This window comes from Salmo salar, chromosome 07 (assembly GCF_965601325.2).
Source record: "Salmo salar chromosome 07, fSalSal1, whole genome shotgun sequence".
NCBI lineage: Eukaryota > Metazoa > Chordata > Actinopteri > Salmoniformes > Salmonidae > Salmo > Salmo salar.
Window position 1 is genome coordinate 60998302 of NC_138297.1, and position 15933 is coordinate 61014234.

Sequence of the window (15933 nt, forward strand, 5' to 3'; positions counted from 1 at the left end):
AGGGCTGGGTTTATTTCTCTCTAAACCTGAGACGTCCCAGCAGGTTAGGGCTGGGTTTATTTCTCTCTAAACCTGAGACGTCCCAGCAGGTTAGGGCTGGGTTTATTTCTCTCTAAACCTGAGACATCCCAGCAGGTTAGGGCTCGGATTATTTTTCTCTAAACCTGAGACATCCCAGCAGGTTAGGGCTGGGTTTATTTTTCTCTAAACCTGAGACATCCCAGCAGGTCAGGGCTGGGTTTATTTTTCTCTAAACCTGAGACATCCCAGCAGGTTAGGGCTGGGTTTATTTCTCTCTAAACCTGAGACATCCCAGCAGGTTAGGGCTGGGTTTATTTCTCTCTAAACCTGAGACGTCCCAGCAGGTTAGGGCTGGGTTTATTTCTCTCTAAACCTGAGACATCCCAGCAGGTTAGGGCTGGGTTTATTTCTCTCTAAACCTGAGACATCCCAGCAGGTTAGGGCTGGGTTTATTTCTCTCTAAACCTGAGACGCGTCAGCAGGTTAGGGCTGGGTTTATTTATCTCTAAACCTGAGACATCCCAGCAGGTTAGGGCTGGGTTTATTTCTCTCTAAACCTGAGACATCCCAGCAGGTTAGAGCTGGGTTTATTTCTCTCTAAACCTGAGACATCCCAGCAGGTTAGGGCTGGGTTTATTTCTCTCTAAACCTGAGACATGTCAGCAGGTTAGAGCTGGGTTTATTTCTCTCTAAACCTGAGACATCCCAGCAGGTTGGGGCTGGGTTTATTTCTCTCTAAACGTGAGACACATCAGCAGGTTAGGGCTGGGTTTATTTCTCTCTAAACCTGAGACATCCCAGCAGGTTAGGGCTGGGTTTATTTTTCTCTAAACCTGAGACATCCCAGCAGGTTAGGGCTGGGTTTATTTTTCTCTAAACCTGAGACATCCCAGCAGGTTAGGGCTGGGTTTATTTTTCTCTAAACCTGAGACATCCCAGCAGGTTAGGGCTGGGTTTATTTTTCTCTAAACCTGAGACATCCTAGCAGGTTAGGGCTGGGTTTATTTCTCTCTAAACCTGAGACATCCCAGCAGGTTAGGGCTGGGTTTATTTCTCTCTAAACCTGAGACATCCCAGCAGGTTAGGGCTGGGTTTATTTCTCTCTAAACCTGAGACATCCCAGCAGGTTAGGGCTGGGTTTATTTCTCTCTAAACCTGAGACATCCCAGCAGGTTAGGGCTGGGTTTATTTCTCTCTAAACCTGAGACGCGTCAGCAGGTTAGGGCTGGGTTTATTTCTCTCTAAACCTGAGACATCCCAGCAGGTTAGGGCTGGGTTTATTTCTCTCTAAACCTGAGACATGTCAGCAGGTTAGGACTGGGTTTATTTTTCTCTAAACCTGAGACATCCCAGCAGGTTAGGGCGGGTTTATTTATCTCTAAACCTGAGACATCCCAGCAGGTTAGGGCTGGGTTTATTTCTCTCTAAACCTGAGACATCCCAGCAGGTTAGGGCTGGGTTTATTTCTCTCTAAACCTGAGACATCCCAGCAGGTTAGGGCTGGGTTTATTTCTCTCTAAACCTGAGACGTCCCAGCAGGTTAGGGCTGGGTTTATTTCTCTCTAAACCTGAGACATCCCAGCAGGTTAGGGCTGGGTTTATTTCTCTCTAAACCTGAGACATCCCAGCAGGTTAGGGCTGGGTTTATTTCTCTCTAAACCTGAGACATCCCAGCAGGTTAGGGCTCGGTTTATTTTTCTCTAAACCTGAGACATCCCAGCAGGTTAGGGCTGGGTTTATTTTTCTCTAAACCTGAGACATCCCAGCAGGTTAGGGCGGGTTTATTTTTCTCTAAACCTGAGACATCCCAGCAGGTTAGGGCTGGGTTTATTTCTCTCTAAACCTGAGACATCCCAGCAGGTTAGGGCTGGGTTTATTTCTCTCTAAACCTGAGACGTCCCAGCAGGTTAGGGCTGGGTTTATTTCTCTCTAAACCTGAGACGTCCCAGCAGGTTAGGGCTGGGTTTATTTCTCTCTAAACCTGAGACATCCCAGCAGGTTAGGGCTGGGTTTATTTCTCTCTAAACCTGAGACATCCCAGCAGGTTAGGGCTGGGTTTATTTCTCTCTAAACCTGAGACATCCCAGCAGGTTAGGGCTGGGTTTATTTCTCTCTAAACCTGAGACATGTCAGCAGGTTAGGGCTGGGTTTATTTCTCTCTAAACCTGAGACATCCCAGCAGGTTAGGGCTGGGTTTATTTCTCTCTAAACCTGAGACATGTCAGCAGGTTAGAGCTGGGTTTATTTCTCTCTAAACCTGAGACATCCCAGCAGGATAGGGCTGGGTTTATTTATCTCTAAACCTGAGACATCCCAGCAGGTTAGGGCTCGGTTTATTTTTCTCTAAACCTGAGACATCCCAGCAGGTTAGGGCTGGGTTTATTTTTCTCTAAACCTGAGACATCCCAGCAGGTCAGGGCGGGTTTATTTTTCTCTAAACCTGAGACATCCCAGCAGGTTAGGGCTGGGTTTATTTCTCTCTAAACCTGAGACATCCCAGCAGGTTAGGGCTGGGTTTATTTCTCTCTAAACCTGAGACGTCCCAGCAGGTTAGGCTGGGTTTATTTCTCTCTAAACCTGAGACATCCCAGCAGGTTAGGGCTGGGTTTATTTCTCTCTAAACCTGAGACGTCCCAGCAGGTTAGGGCTGGGTTTATTTCTCTCTAAACCTGAGACATCCCAGCAGGTTAGGGCTGGGTTTATTTCTCTCTAAACCTGAGACATCCCAGCAGGTTAGGGCTGGGTTTATTTCTCTCTAAACCTGAGACATCCCAGCAGGTTAGGGCTGGGTTTATTTCTCTCTAAACCTGAGACATCCCAGCAGGTTAGGGCTGGGTTTATTTCTCTCTAAACCTGAGACATGTCAGCAGGTTAGGGCTGGGTTTATTTCTCTCTAAACCTGAGACATCCCAGCAGGTTAGGGCTGGGTTTATTTCTCTCTAAACCTGAGACATCCCAGCAGGATAGGGCTGGGTTTATTTATCTCTAAACCTGAGACATCCCAGCAGGTTAGGGCTCGGTTTATTTTTCTCTAAACCTGAGACATCCCAGCAGGTTAGGGCTGGGTTTATTTTTCTCTAAACCTGAGACATCCCAGCAGGTTAGGGCTGGGTTTATTTCTCTCTAAACCTGAGACATCCCAGCAGGTTAGGGCTGGGTTTATTTCTCTCTAAACCTGAGACATCCCAGCAGGTTAGGGCTGGGTTTATTTCTCTCTAAACCTGAGACATGTCAGCAGGTTAGGGCTGGGTTTATTTCTCTCTAAACCTGAGACATCCCAGCAGGTTAGGGCTGGGTTTATTTCTCTCTAAACCTGAGACATGTCAGCAGGTTAGAGCTGGGTTTATTTCTCTCTAAACCTGAGACATCCCAGCAGGATAGGGCTGGGTTTATTTCTCTCTAAACCTGAGACATCCCAGCAGGTTGGGGCTGGGTTTATTTCTCTCTAAACCTGAGACATCCCAGCAGGTTAGGGCTCGGATTATTTTTCTCTAAACCTGAGACATCCCAGCAGGTTAGGGCTGGGTTTATTTTTCTCTAAACCTGAGACATCCCAGCAGGTCAGGGCGGGTTTATTTTTCTCTAAACCTGAGACATCCCAGCAGGTTAGGGCTGGGTTTATTTCTCTCTAAACCTGAGACATCCCAGCAGGTTAGGGCTGGGTTTATTTCTCTCTAAACCTGAGACGTCCCAGCAGGTTAGGCTGGGTTTATTTCTCTCTAAACCTGAGACATCCCAGCAGGTTAGGGCTGGGTTTATTTCTCTCTAAACCTGAGACATCCCAGCAGGTTAGGGCTGGGTTTATTTCTCTCTAAACCTGAGACGCGTCAGCAGGTTAGGGCTGGGTTTATTTCTCTCTAAACCTGAGACATCCCAGCAGGTTAGGGCTGGGTTTATTTCTCTCTAAACCTGAGACATCCCAGCAGGTTAGAGCTGGGTTTATTTCTCTCTAAACCTGAGACATCCCAGCAGGTTAGGGCTGGGTTTATTTCTCTCTAAACCTGAGACATGTCAGCAGGTTAGAGCTGGGTTTATTTCTCTCTAAACCTGAGACATCCCAGCAGGTTGGGGCTGGGTTTATTTCTCTCTAAACGTGAGACACATCAGCAGGTTAGGGCTGGGTTTATTTCTCTCTAAACCTGAGACATCCCAGCAGGTTAGGGCTGGGTTTATTTTTCTCTAAACCTGAGACATCCCAGCAGGTTAGGGCTGGGTTTATTTTTCTCTAAACCTGAGACATCCCAGCAGGTTAGGGCGGGTTTATTTTTCTCTAAACCTGAGACATCCCAGCAGGTTAGGGCTGGGTTTATTTCTCTCTAAACCTGAGACATCCCAGCAGGTTAGGGCTGGGTTTATTTCTCTCTAAACCTGAGACATCCCAGCAGGTTAGGGCTGGGTTTATTTCTCTCTAAACCTGAGACGTCCCAGCAGGTTAGGGCTGGGTTTATTTCTCTCTAAACCTGAGACATCCCAGCAGGTTAGGGCTGGGTTTATTTCTCTCTAAACCTGAGACATCCCAGCAGGTTAGGGCTGGGTTTATTTCTCTCTAAACCTGAGACATCCCAGCAGGTTAGGGCTGGGTTTATTTCTCTCTAAACCTGAGACATCCCAGCAGGTTAGGGCTGGGTTTATTTCTCTCTAAACCTGAGACATGTCAGCAGGTTAGAGCTGGGTTTATTTCTCTCTAAACCTGAGACATGTCAGCAGGTTAGGGCTGGGTTTATTTCTCTCTAAACCTGAGACATGTCAGCAGGTTAGGGCTGGGTTTATTTCTCTCTAAACCTGAGACATCCCAGCAGGTTAGGGCTGGGTTTATTTCTCTCTAAACCTGAGACATCCCAGCAGGTTGGGGCTGGGTTTATTTTTCTCTAAACCTGAGACATCCCAGCAGGTCAGGGCGGGTTTATTTTTCTCTAAACCTGAGACATCCCAGCAGGTTAGGGCTGGGTTTATTTCTCTCTAAAGCTGAGACATCCCAGCAGGTTAGGGCTGGGTTTATTTCTCTCTAAACCTGAGACATCCCAGCAGGTTAGGGCTGGGTTTATTTCTCTCTAAACCTGAGACACGTCAGCAGGTTAGGGCTTGGTTTATTTCTCTCCTAAACCTGAGACATCCCAGCAGGTTAGGGCTGGGTTTATTTCTCTCTAAACCTGAGACATCCCAGCAGGTTAGGGCTGGGTTTATTTCTCTCTAAACCTGAGACGCGTCAGCAGGTTAGGGCTGGGTTTATTTCTCTCTAAACCTGAGACATCCCAGCAGGTTAGGGCTGGGTTTATTTCTCTCTAAACCTGAGACATGTCAGCAGGTTAGAGCTGGGTTTATTTCTCTCTAAACCTGAGACATCCCAGCAGGTTAGGGCTGGGTTTATTTCTCTCTAAACCTGAGACATGTCAGCAGGTTAGAGCTGGGTTTATTTCTCTCTAAACCTGAGACATCCCAGCAGGTTGGGGCTGGGTTTATTTCTCTCTAAACCTGAGACATCCCAGCAGGTTAGAGCTGGGTTTATATCTCTATAAACCTGAGACATCCCAGCAGGTTAGGGCTGGGTTTATTTTTCTCTAAACCTGAGACATCCCAGCAGGTTAGGGCTGGGTTTATTTTTCTCTAAACCTGAGACATCCCAGCAGGTTAGGGCTGGGTTTATTTCTCTCTAAACCTGAGACATGTCAGCAGGTTAGGGCTGGGTTTATTTCTCTCTAAACCTGAGACGTCCCAGCAGGTTAGGGCCGGGTTTATTTCTCTCTAAACCTGAGACATCCCAGCAGGTTAGGGCTGGGTTTATTTCTCTCTAAACCTGAGACATCCCAGCAGGTTAGGGCTGGGTTTATTTCTCTCTAAACCTGAGACGCGTCAGCAGGTTAGGGCTGGGTTTATTTCTCTCTAAACCTGAGACATCCCAGCAGGTTAGGGCTGGGTTTATTTCTCTCTAAACCTGAGACATCCCAGCAGGTTAGGGCTGGGTTTATTTCTCTCTAAACCTGAGACATCCCAGCAGGTTAGGGCTGGGTTTATTTCTCTCTAAACCTGAGACGTCCCAGCAGGTTAGGGCTGGGTTTATTTCTCTCTAAACCTGAGACGTCCCAGCAGGTTAGGGCTGGGTTTATTTCTCTCTAAACCTGAGACTTCCCAGCAGGTTAGGGCTGGGTTTATTTCTCTCTAAACCTGAGACATCCCAGCAGGTTAGGGCTGGGTTTATTTCTCTCTAAACCTGAGACATCCCAGCAGGTTAGGGCTGGGTTTATTTCTCTCTAAACCTGAGACATGTCAGCAGGTTAGGGCTGGGTTTATTTCTCTCTAAACCTGAGACATCCCAGCAGGTTAGGGCTGGGTTTATTTCTCTCTAAACCTGAGACATGTCAGCAGGTTAGAGCTGGGTTTATTTCTCTCTAAACCTGAGACATCCCAGCAGGATAGGGCTGGGTTTATTTATCTCTAAACCTGAGACATCCCAGCAGGTTAGGGCTCGGTTTATTTTTCTCTAAACCTGAGACATCCCAGCAGGTTAGGGCTGGGTTTATTTTTCTCTAAACCTGAGACATCCCAGCAGGTCAGGGCGGGTTTATTTTTCTCTAAACCTGAGACATCCCAGCAGGTTAGGGCTGGGTTTATTTCTCTCTAAACCTGAGACATCCCAGCAGGTTAGGGCTGGGTTTATTTCTCTCTAAACCTGAGACGTCCCAGCAGGTTAGGCTGGGTTTATTTCTCTCTAAACCTGAGACATCCCAGCAGGTTAGGGCTGGGTTTATTTCTCTCTAAACCTGAGACGTCCCAGCAGGTTAGGGCTGGGTTTATTTCTCTCTAAACCTGAGACATCCCAGCAGGTTAGGGCTGGGTTTATTTCTCTCTAAACCTGAGACATCCCAGCAGGTTAGGGCTGGGTTTATTTCTCTCTAAACCTGAGACATCCCAGCAGGTTAGGGCTGGGTTTATTTCTCTCTAAACCTGAGACATCCCAGCAGGTTAGGGCTGGGTTTATTTCTCTCTAAACCTGAGACATGTCAGCAGGTTAGGGCTGGGTTTATTTCTCTCTAAACCTGAGACATCCCAGCAGGTTAGGGCTGGGTTTATTTCTCTCTAAACCTGAGACATCCCAGCAGGTTAGGGCTGGGTTTATTTATCTCTAAACCTGAGACATCCCAGCAGGTTAGGGCTGGGTTTATTTTTCTCTAAACCTGAGACATCCCAGCAGGTTAGGGCGGGTTTATTTTTCTCTAAACCTGAGACATCCCAGCAGGTTAGGGCTGGGTTTATTTCTCTCTAAACCTGAGACATCCCAGCAGGTTAGGGCTGGGTTTATTTCTCTCTAAACCTGAGACATCCCAGCAGGTTAGGGCTGGGTTTATTTCTCTCTAAACCTGAGACGTCCCAGCAGGTTAGGGCTGGGTTTATTTCTCTCTAAACCTGAGACATCCCAGCAGGTTAGGGCTGGGTTTATTTCTCTCTAAACCTGAGACATGTCAGCAGGTTAGGGCTGGGTTTATTTCTCTCTAAACCTGAGACATCCCAGCAGGTTAGGGCTGGGTTTATTTCTCTCTAAACCTGAGACATGTCAGCAGGTTAGAGCTGGGTTTATTTCTCTCTAAACCTGAGACATCCCAGCAGGATAGGGCTGGGTTTATTTCTCTCTAAACCTGAGACATCCCAGCAGGTTGGGGCTGGGTTTATTTCTCTCTAAACCTGAGACATCCCAGCAGGTTAGGGCTCGGATTATTTTTCTCTAAACCTGAGACATCCCAGCAGGTTAGGGCTGGGTTTATTTTTCTCTAAACCTGAGACATCCCAGCAGGTCAGGGCGGGTTTATTTTTCTCTAAACCTGAGACATCCCAGCAGGTTAGGGCTGGGTTTATTTCTCTCTAAACCTGAGACATCCCAGCAGGTTAGGGCTGGGTTTATTTCTCTCTAAACCTGAGACGTCCCAGCAGGTTAGGGCTGGGTTTATTTCTCTCTAAACCTGAGACATCCCAGCAGGTTAGGGCTGGGTTTATTTCTCTCTAAACCTGAGACATCCCAGCAGGTTAGGGCTGGGTTTATTTCTCTCTAAACCTGAGACGCGTCAGCAGGTTAGGGCTGGGTTTATTTCTCTCTAAACCTGAGACATCCCAGCAGGTTAGGGCTGGGTTTATTTCTCTCTAAACCTGAGACATCCCAGCAGGTTAGAGCTGGGTTTATTTCTCTCTAAACCTGAGACATCCCAGCAGGTTAGGGCTGGGTTTATTTCTCTCTAAACCTGAGACATGTCAGCAGGTTAGAGCTGGGTTTATTTCTCTCTAAACCTGAGACATCCCAGCAGGTTGGGGCTGGGTTTATTTCTCTCTAAACCTGAGACATCCCAGCAGGTTAGAGCTGGGTTTATATCTCTATAAACCTGAGACATCCCAGCAGGTTAGGGCTGGGTTTATTTTTCTCTAAACCTGAGACATCCCAGCAGGTTAGGGCTGGGTTTATTTTTCTCTAAACCTGAGACATCCCAGCAGGTTAGGGCTGGGTTTATTTCTCTCTAAACCTGAGACATGTCAGCAGGTTAGGGCTGGGTTTATTTCTCTCTAAACCTGAGACGTCCCAGCAGGTTAGGGCCGGGTTTATTTCTCTCTAAACCTGAGACATCCCAGCAGGTTAGGGCTGGGTTTATTTCTCTCTAAACCTGAGACATCCCAGCAGGTTAGGGCTGGGTTTATTTCTCTCTAAACCTGAGACGCGTCAGCAGGTTAGGGCTGGGTTTATTTCTCTCTAAACCTGAGACATCCCAGCAGGTTAGGGCTGGGTTTATTTCTCTCTAAACCTGAGACATCCCAGCAGGTTAGGGCTGGGTTTATTTCTCTCTAAACCTGAGACATGTCAGCAGGTTAGGGCGGGTTTATTTCTCTCTAAACCTGAGACATCCCAGCAGGTTAGGGCTGGGTTTATTTCTCTCTAAACCTGAGACATCCCAGCAGGTTAGGGCTGGGTTTATTTCTCTCTAAACCTGAGACATCCCAGCAGGTTAGGGCTGGGTTTATTTCTCTCTAAACCTGAGACATCCCAGCAGGTTAGGGCGGGTTTATTTCTCTCTAAACCTGAGACATGTCAGCAGGTTAGGGCTGGGTTTATTTCTCTCTAAACCTGAGACATCCCAGCAGGTTAGGGCTGGGTTTATTTCTCTCTAAACCTGAGACATCCCAGCAGGATAGGGCTGGGTTTATTTCTCTCTAAACCTGAGACATCCCAGCAGGTTGGGGCTGGGTTTATTTCTCTCTAAACGTGAGACACATCAGCAGGTTAGGGCTGGGTTTATTTCTCTCTAAACCTGAGACATCCCAGCAGGTTAGGGCTGGGTTTATTTTTCTCTAAACCTGAGACATCCCAGCAGGTTAGGGCTGGGTTTATTTTTCTCTAAACCTGAGACATCCCAGCAGGTTAGGGCGGGTTTATTTTTCTCTAAACCTGAGACATCCCAGCAGGTTAGGGCTGGGTTTATTTCTCTCTAAACCTGAGACATCCCAGCAGGTTAGGGCTGGGTTTATTTCTCTCTAAACCTGAGACATCCCAGCAGGTTAGGGCTGGGTTTATTTCTCTCTAAACCTGAGACGTCCCAGCAGGTTAGGGCTGGGTTTATTTCTCTCTAAACCTGAGACATCCCAGCAGGTTAGGGCTGGGTTTATTTCTCTCTAAACCTGAGACATCCCAGCAGGTTAGGGCTGGGTTTATTTCTCTCTAAACCTGAGACATCCCAGCAGGTTAGGGCTGGGTTTATTTCTCTCTAAACCTGAGACATCCCAGCAGGTTAGGGCTGGGTTTATTTCTCTCTAAACCTGAGACATGTCAGCAGGTTAGAGCTGGGTTTATTTCTCTCTAAACCTGAGACATGTCAGCAGGTTAGGGCTGGGTTTATTTCTCTCTAAACCTGAGACATGTCAGCAGGTTAGGGCTGGGTTTATTTCTCTCTAAACCTGAGACATCCCAGCAGGTTAGGGCTGGGTTTATTTCTCTCTAAACCTGAGACATCCCAGCAGGTTGGGGCTGGGTTTATTTTTCTCTAAACCTGAGACATCCCAGCAGGTCAGGGCGGGTTTATTTTTCTCTAAACCTGAGACATCCCAGCAGGTTAGGGCTGGGTTTATTTCTCTCTAAAGCTGAGACATCCCAGCAGGTTAGGGCTGGGTTTATTTCTCTCTAAACCTGAGACATCCCAGCAGGTTAGGGCTGGGTTTATTTCTCTCTAAACCTGAGACACGTCAGCAGGTTAGGGCTTGGTTTATTTCTCTCCTAAACCTGAGACATCCCAGCAGGTTAGGGCTGGGTTTATTTCTCTCTAAACCTGAGACATCCCAGCAGGTTAGGGCTGGGTTTATTTCTCTCTAAACCTGAGACGCGTCAGCAGGTTAGGGCTGGGTTTATTTCTCTCTAAACCTGAGACATCCCAGCAGGTTAGGGCTGGGTTTATTTCTCTCTAAACCTGAGACATGTCAGCAGGTTAGAGCTGGGTTTATTTCTCTCTAAACCTGAGACATCCCAGCAGGTTAGGGCTGGGTTTATTTCTCTCTAAACCTGAGACATGTCAGCAGGTTAGAGCTGGGTTTATTTCTCTCTAAACCTGAGACATCCCAGCAGGTTGGGGCTGGGTTTATTTCTCTCTAAACCTGAGACATCCCAGCAGGTTAGAGCTGGGTTTATATCTCTATAAACCTGAGACATCCCAGCAGGTTAGGGCTGGGTTTATTTTTCTCTAAACCTGAGACATCCCAGCAGGTTAGGGCTGGGTTTATTTTTCTCTAAACCTGAGACATCCCAGCAGGTTAGGGCTGGGTTTATTTCTCTCTAAACCTGAGACATGTCAGCAGGTTAGGGCTGGGTTTATTTCTCTCTAAACCTGAGACGTCCCAGCAGGTTAGGGCCGGGTTTATTTCTCTCTAAACCTGAGACATCCCAGCAGGTTAGGGCTGGGTTTATTTCTCTCTAAACCTGAGACATCCCAGCAGGTTAGGGCTGGGTTTATTTCTCTCTAAACCTGAGACGCGTCAGCAGGTTAGGGCTGGGTTTATTTCTCTCTAAACCTGAGACATCCCAGCAGGTTAGGGCTGGGTTTATTTCTCTCTAAACCTGAGACATCCCAGCAGGTTAGGGCTGGGTTTATTTCTCTCTAAACCTGAGACATGTCAGCAGGTTAGGGCGGGTTTATTTCTCTCTAAACCTGAGACATCCCAGCAGGTTAGGGCTGGGTTTATTTCTCTCTAAACCTGAGACATCCCAGCAGGTTAGGGCTGGGTTTATTTCTCTCTAAACCTGAGACATCCCAGCAGGTTAGGGCTGGGTTTATTTCTCTCTAAACCTGAGACATCCCAGCAGGTTAGGGCGGGTTTATTTCTCTCTAAACCTGAGACATGTCAGCAGGTTAGGGCTGGGTTTATTTCTCTCTAAACCTGAGACATCCCAGCAGGTTAGGGCTGGGTTTATTTCTCTCTCTAAACCTGAGACATGTCAGCAGGTTAGGGCTGGGTTTAGATCTCTCTAATCCTGAGACATGTCAGCAGGTTAGGGCTGGGTTTAGATCTCTCTAATCCTGAGACATGTCAGCAGGTTAGGGCTGGGTTTATTTCTCTCTAAACCTGAGACATGTCAGCAGGTTAGGGCTGGGTTTATTTCTCTATAAACCTGAGACATCCCAGCAGGTTAGGGCTGGGTTTATATCTCTATAAACCTGAGACATCCCAGCAGGTTAGGGCTGGGTTTATTTCTCTCTAAACCTGAGACATCCCAGCAGGTTAGGGCTGGGTTTATTTCTCTCTAAACCTGAGACATGTCAGCAGGTTAAGGCTGGGTTTATATCTCTGTGGTTGACTTTGATATGTAGTTCTAAGGGTTTTGTGGACTGTGAGATTTGAGGCTTTTTACTGCTGAGTTGTAACAGTGATTGCCCCTCCCTCTTTCTTTCTCCCCTCCCTCCCCCCCTCTCTCCTTTCTTCTCCCTCCCTCCCTCCTTTCTTCTCTCTCCTCCTCAGGTCTTTCTTTGACCACTCCATGCACAGCGCCCTGCCCCTGGGAATCTACCTGGCAACCAAGTTCTGGATGTACGTGACCTGGTTCTACTGGTTCTGGATTGATATCCTTTACAATAAGAGTCTCCTGGTTTCCTCTGCCTTTTCTCCTTCCAACCATGATACATCAGTAAGCTGCTGTGCTGTACAAGGGCCTTTCGTTCACATCGCCACCTGGCAAGACAGCTGTGTGTGTGTCAATATTCACCTAACAATCAATTCTTTCATCAAGGAGGGAGGTGACTTCTGGGAATTGATGGGTTTTGACTGAGAGCAAAATTGTATGAATATCTCCCCTGCAGCTATTGGTCCGTTAGATTGTCAGTCAAACTGCAGCCTATTCCAAACAGACAGATGGGCTTTCCCTTCTTCCATCTGGAACCCCTCTCGTCATGATTACCCACAGTGCACTGGAGTGTGAGGCCAGCATTGGCCTGCTCTCAGTCTACAGTGCAGAGAGCATTTTAACACCCTCAAGGGCTCTTTACTATTGTGTAAACATTTGGGCCACAAGACAATGCAAATGTTTCAGTTGGCAACAGACTCATTATTTCTATATGCTACCCACCATTGCATTTGTGTCACAGTTTACATCAGAGGCACTTGTGATGCAACCAAAGTTTGCTGATAATGACAAGAGGCCGGACAATTTCTGTAGTAACTAATATAATGCCCCCCCATCCTTTTCAGAGGCTTGTGAAGTAACATTGCGGTCTAATTTCTCAGACAAGACACGAGCCCCTCTAGAACTATTTCCATATAGTTCACTTTCCCTGAAAACCGCACTGGACGGACGGTGAGAGGCGAGGGAAACTATTGTCCTAGGTGCTCTGGGTTGCTGAAGTTTCAAGCATCCTCTATAAAGCCAGGCAAATAGTCCCGTGTCCAGATAAGAGGCTGTATCCCTGAACTCAGTGTGCTTTCAGCTCTGTGTGGAGACAGTCTTTAATGAATACTGTGTGTTAAGATGTGCTAAACACTGTGTTGAGTGTGCAACACAGCTGACTGGGTCAGACCCGATGAAGCGACTCGTGGGCTCAATGTGTTTCTGTAGCTCCAAGATGGCTCCTCCAGTTGCTTTTTGGTAATGGAAAATTCCCTTACCGGGTCTGAAACTGCTAAATGCCCAATTGAAAGTCAGGAGGGTTTGTCTCTTATCTGCCTCATTTGACTGCTGATGGGAGAGGAGTGTTTCTTCAATCCATTTCATCTGCATGATGTTGCTTGTTTCCTGGGATCTGCTGCTCTGCTCCCCGTCTACCGTAGCTTGGATCTGCTGCTCTGCTCCCCGTCTACCGTAGCTTGGATCTGCTGCTCTGCTCCCCGTCTACCGTAGCTTGGATCTGCTGCTCTGCTCCCCGTCTACCGTAGCTTGGATCTGCTGCTCTGCTTCCCGTCTACCGTAGCTTGGATCTGCTGCTCTGCTTCCCGTCTACTGTAGCTTGGATCTGCTGCTCTGTTTCCCGTCTACCGTAGCTTGGATCTGCTGCTCTGCTCCCCGTCTACCGTAGCTTGGATCTGCTGCTCTGTTTCCCGTCTACCGTAGCTTGGATCTGCTGCTCTGCTCCCCGTCTACCGTAGCTTGGATCTGCTGCTCTGCTCCCCGTCTACCGTAGCTTGGATCTGCTGCTCTGCTTCCCGTCTACCGTAGCTTGGATCTGCTGCTCTGTTTCCCGTCTACCGTAGCTTGGATCTGCTGCTCTGCTCCCCGTCTACCGTAGCTTGGATCTGCTGCTCTGCTCCCCGTCTACCGTAGCTTGGATCTGCTGCTCTGCTTCCCGTCTACCGTAGCTTGGATCTGCTGCTCTGTTTCCCGTCTACCGTAGCTTGGATCTGCTGCTCTGCTCCCCGTCTACCGTAGCTTGGATCTGCTGCTCTGCTTCCCGTCTACCGTAGCTTGGATCTGCTGCTCTGCTCCCCGTCTACCGTAGCTTGGATCTGCTGCTCTGCTTCCCGTCTACCGTAGCTTGGATCTGCTGCTCTGTTTCCCGTCTACCGTAGCTTGGATCTGCTGCTCTGTTTCCCGTCTACCGTAGCTTGGATCTGCTGCTCTGTTTCCCGTCTACCGTAGCTTGGATCTGCTGCTCTGCTTCCCGTCTACCGTAGCTTGGATCTGCTGCTCTGTTTCCCGTCTACCGTAGCTTGGATCTGCTGCTCTGTTTCCCGTCTACCTTAGCTTGGATCTGCTGCTCTGCTCCCCGTCTACCGTAGCTTGGATCTGCTGCTCTGCTCCCCGTCTACCGTAGCTTGGATCTGCTGCTCTGCTTCCCGTCTACCGTAGCTTGGATCTGCTGCTCTGTTTCCCGTCTACCGTAGCTTGGATCTGCTGCTCTGTTTCCCGTCTACCGTAGCTTGGATCTGCTGCTCTGCTCCCCGTCTACCGTAGCTTGGATCTGCTGCTCTGCTCCCCGTCTACCGTAGCTTGGATCTGCTGCTCTGTTTCCCGTCTACCGTAGCTTGGATCTGCTGCTCTGTTTCCCGTCTACCGTAGCTTGGATCTGCTGCTCCCCTTCCCGTCTACCGTAGCTTGGATCTGCTGCTCCCCGTCTACCGTAGCTTGGATCTGCTGCTCCCCGTCTACCGTAGCTTGGATCTGCTGCTCCCCGTCTACCGTAGCTTGGATCTGCTGCTCCCCGTCTACCGTAGCTTGGATCTGCTGCTCTGCTCCCCGTCTACCGTAGCTTGGATCTGCTGCTCTGTTTCCCGTCTACCGTAGCTTGGATCTGCTGCTCTGCTCCCCGTCTACCGTAGCTTGGATCTGCTGCTCTGCTCCCCGTCTACCGTAGCTTGGATCTGCTGCTCCCCGTCTACCGTAGCTTGGATCTGCTGCTCCCCGTCTACCGTAGCTTGGATCTGCTGCTCCCCGTCTACCGTAGCTTGGATCTGCTGCTCCCCGTCTACCGTAGCTTGGATCTGCTGCTCCCCGTCTACCGTAGCTTGGATCTGCTGCTCCCCGTCTACCGTAGCTTGGATCTGCTGCTCCCCGTCTACCGTAGCTTGGATCTGCTGCTCCCCGTCTACCGTAGCTTGGATCTGCTGCTCCCCGTCTACCGTAGCTTGGATCTGCTGCTCTGCTCCCCGTCTACCGTAGCTTGGATCTGCTGCTCTGTTTCCCGTCTACCGTAGCTTGGATCTGCTGCTCTGTTTCCCGTCTACCGTAGCTTGGATCTGCTGCTCTGCTTCCCGTCTACCGTAGCTTGGATCTGCTGCTCTGCTCCCCGTCTACCGTAGCTTGGATCTGCTGCTCTGCTCCCCGTCTACCGTAGCTTGGATCTGCTGCTCTGCTCCCCGTCTACCGTAGCTTGGATCTGCTGCTCTGCTCCCCGTCTACCGTAGCTTGGATCTGCTGCTCTGTTTCCCGTCTACCGTAGCTTGGATCTGCTGCTCTGTTTCCCGTCTACCGTAGCTTGGATCTGCTGCTCTGCTCCCCGTCTACCGTAGCTTGGATCTGCTGCTCTGTTTCCCGTCTACCGTAGCTTGGATCTGCTGCTTTTTGAACAGGGGCTGTCTTGTTACTAGTTTCCCTCTGGTTAGAATTTTTTGTCCTTCATGGGAAAATTGACCTGTGAGTTCCCATAAAAGCCACCACTATGAGTGTAAGTGAAGTTCACACCTATACACAGGTCCTCTCTTGTGTGACGCAGCTTTGAGATTTAATAGTCAGGCAGGTTTTTCCAGTCTCACCTCTTGCCCAACAGCCCATCTCCCATTGAGATGTCCTCTTCAATGCCTCTTATCTCTTTGTTGTAGGGCTGTTCTATCCAAAGAATATCTACGTCCACATAGTCACTGTTAACAGGAGCCTGTACCTCATCGTGTAGTGAAAACTGGCAGTTCAGAACCGTAGACGGCTACAGCAAGGGATGACTGGATTCCTAAACGGAGTAGGGTGAAGTTGAC

General features: G+C 48.7%; 1 protein-coding gene across 2 annotated transcripts in view; it reads left to right on the forward strand.

Annotated features, from left to right (window-relative positions):
* Window positions 1–15933, forward strand: part of LOC106609745 (zinc finger DHHC-type palmitoyltransferase 17) — a 67369-nt gene that overhangs the window by 35092 nt on the left and 16344 nt on the right. For both annotated transcript variants that reach the window (XM_045722321.2, XM_045722322.2), the window contains exon 10: window positions 11998–12098. In XM_045722321.2, the coding sequence (XP_045578277.1) occupies window positions 11998–12098 (101 nt within the window). The remainder of the gene's footprint in view (window positions 1–11997; window positions 12099–15933) is intronic.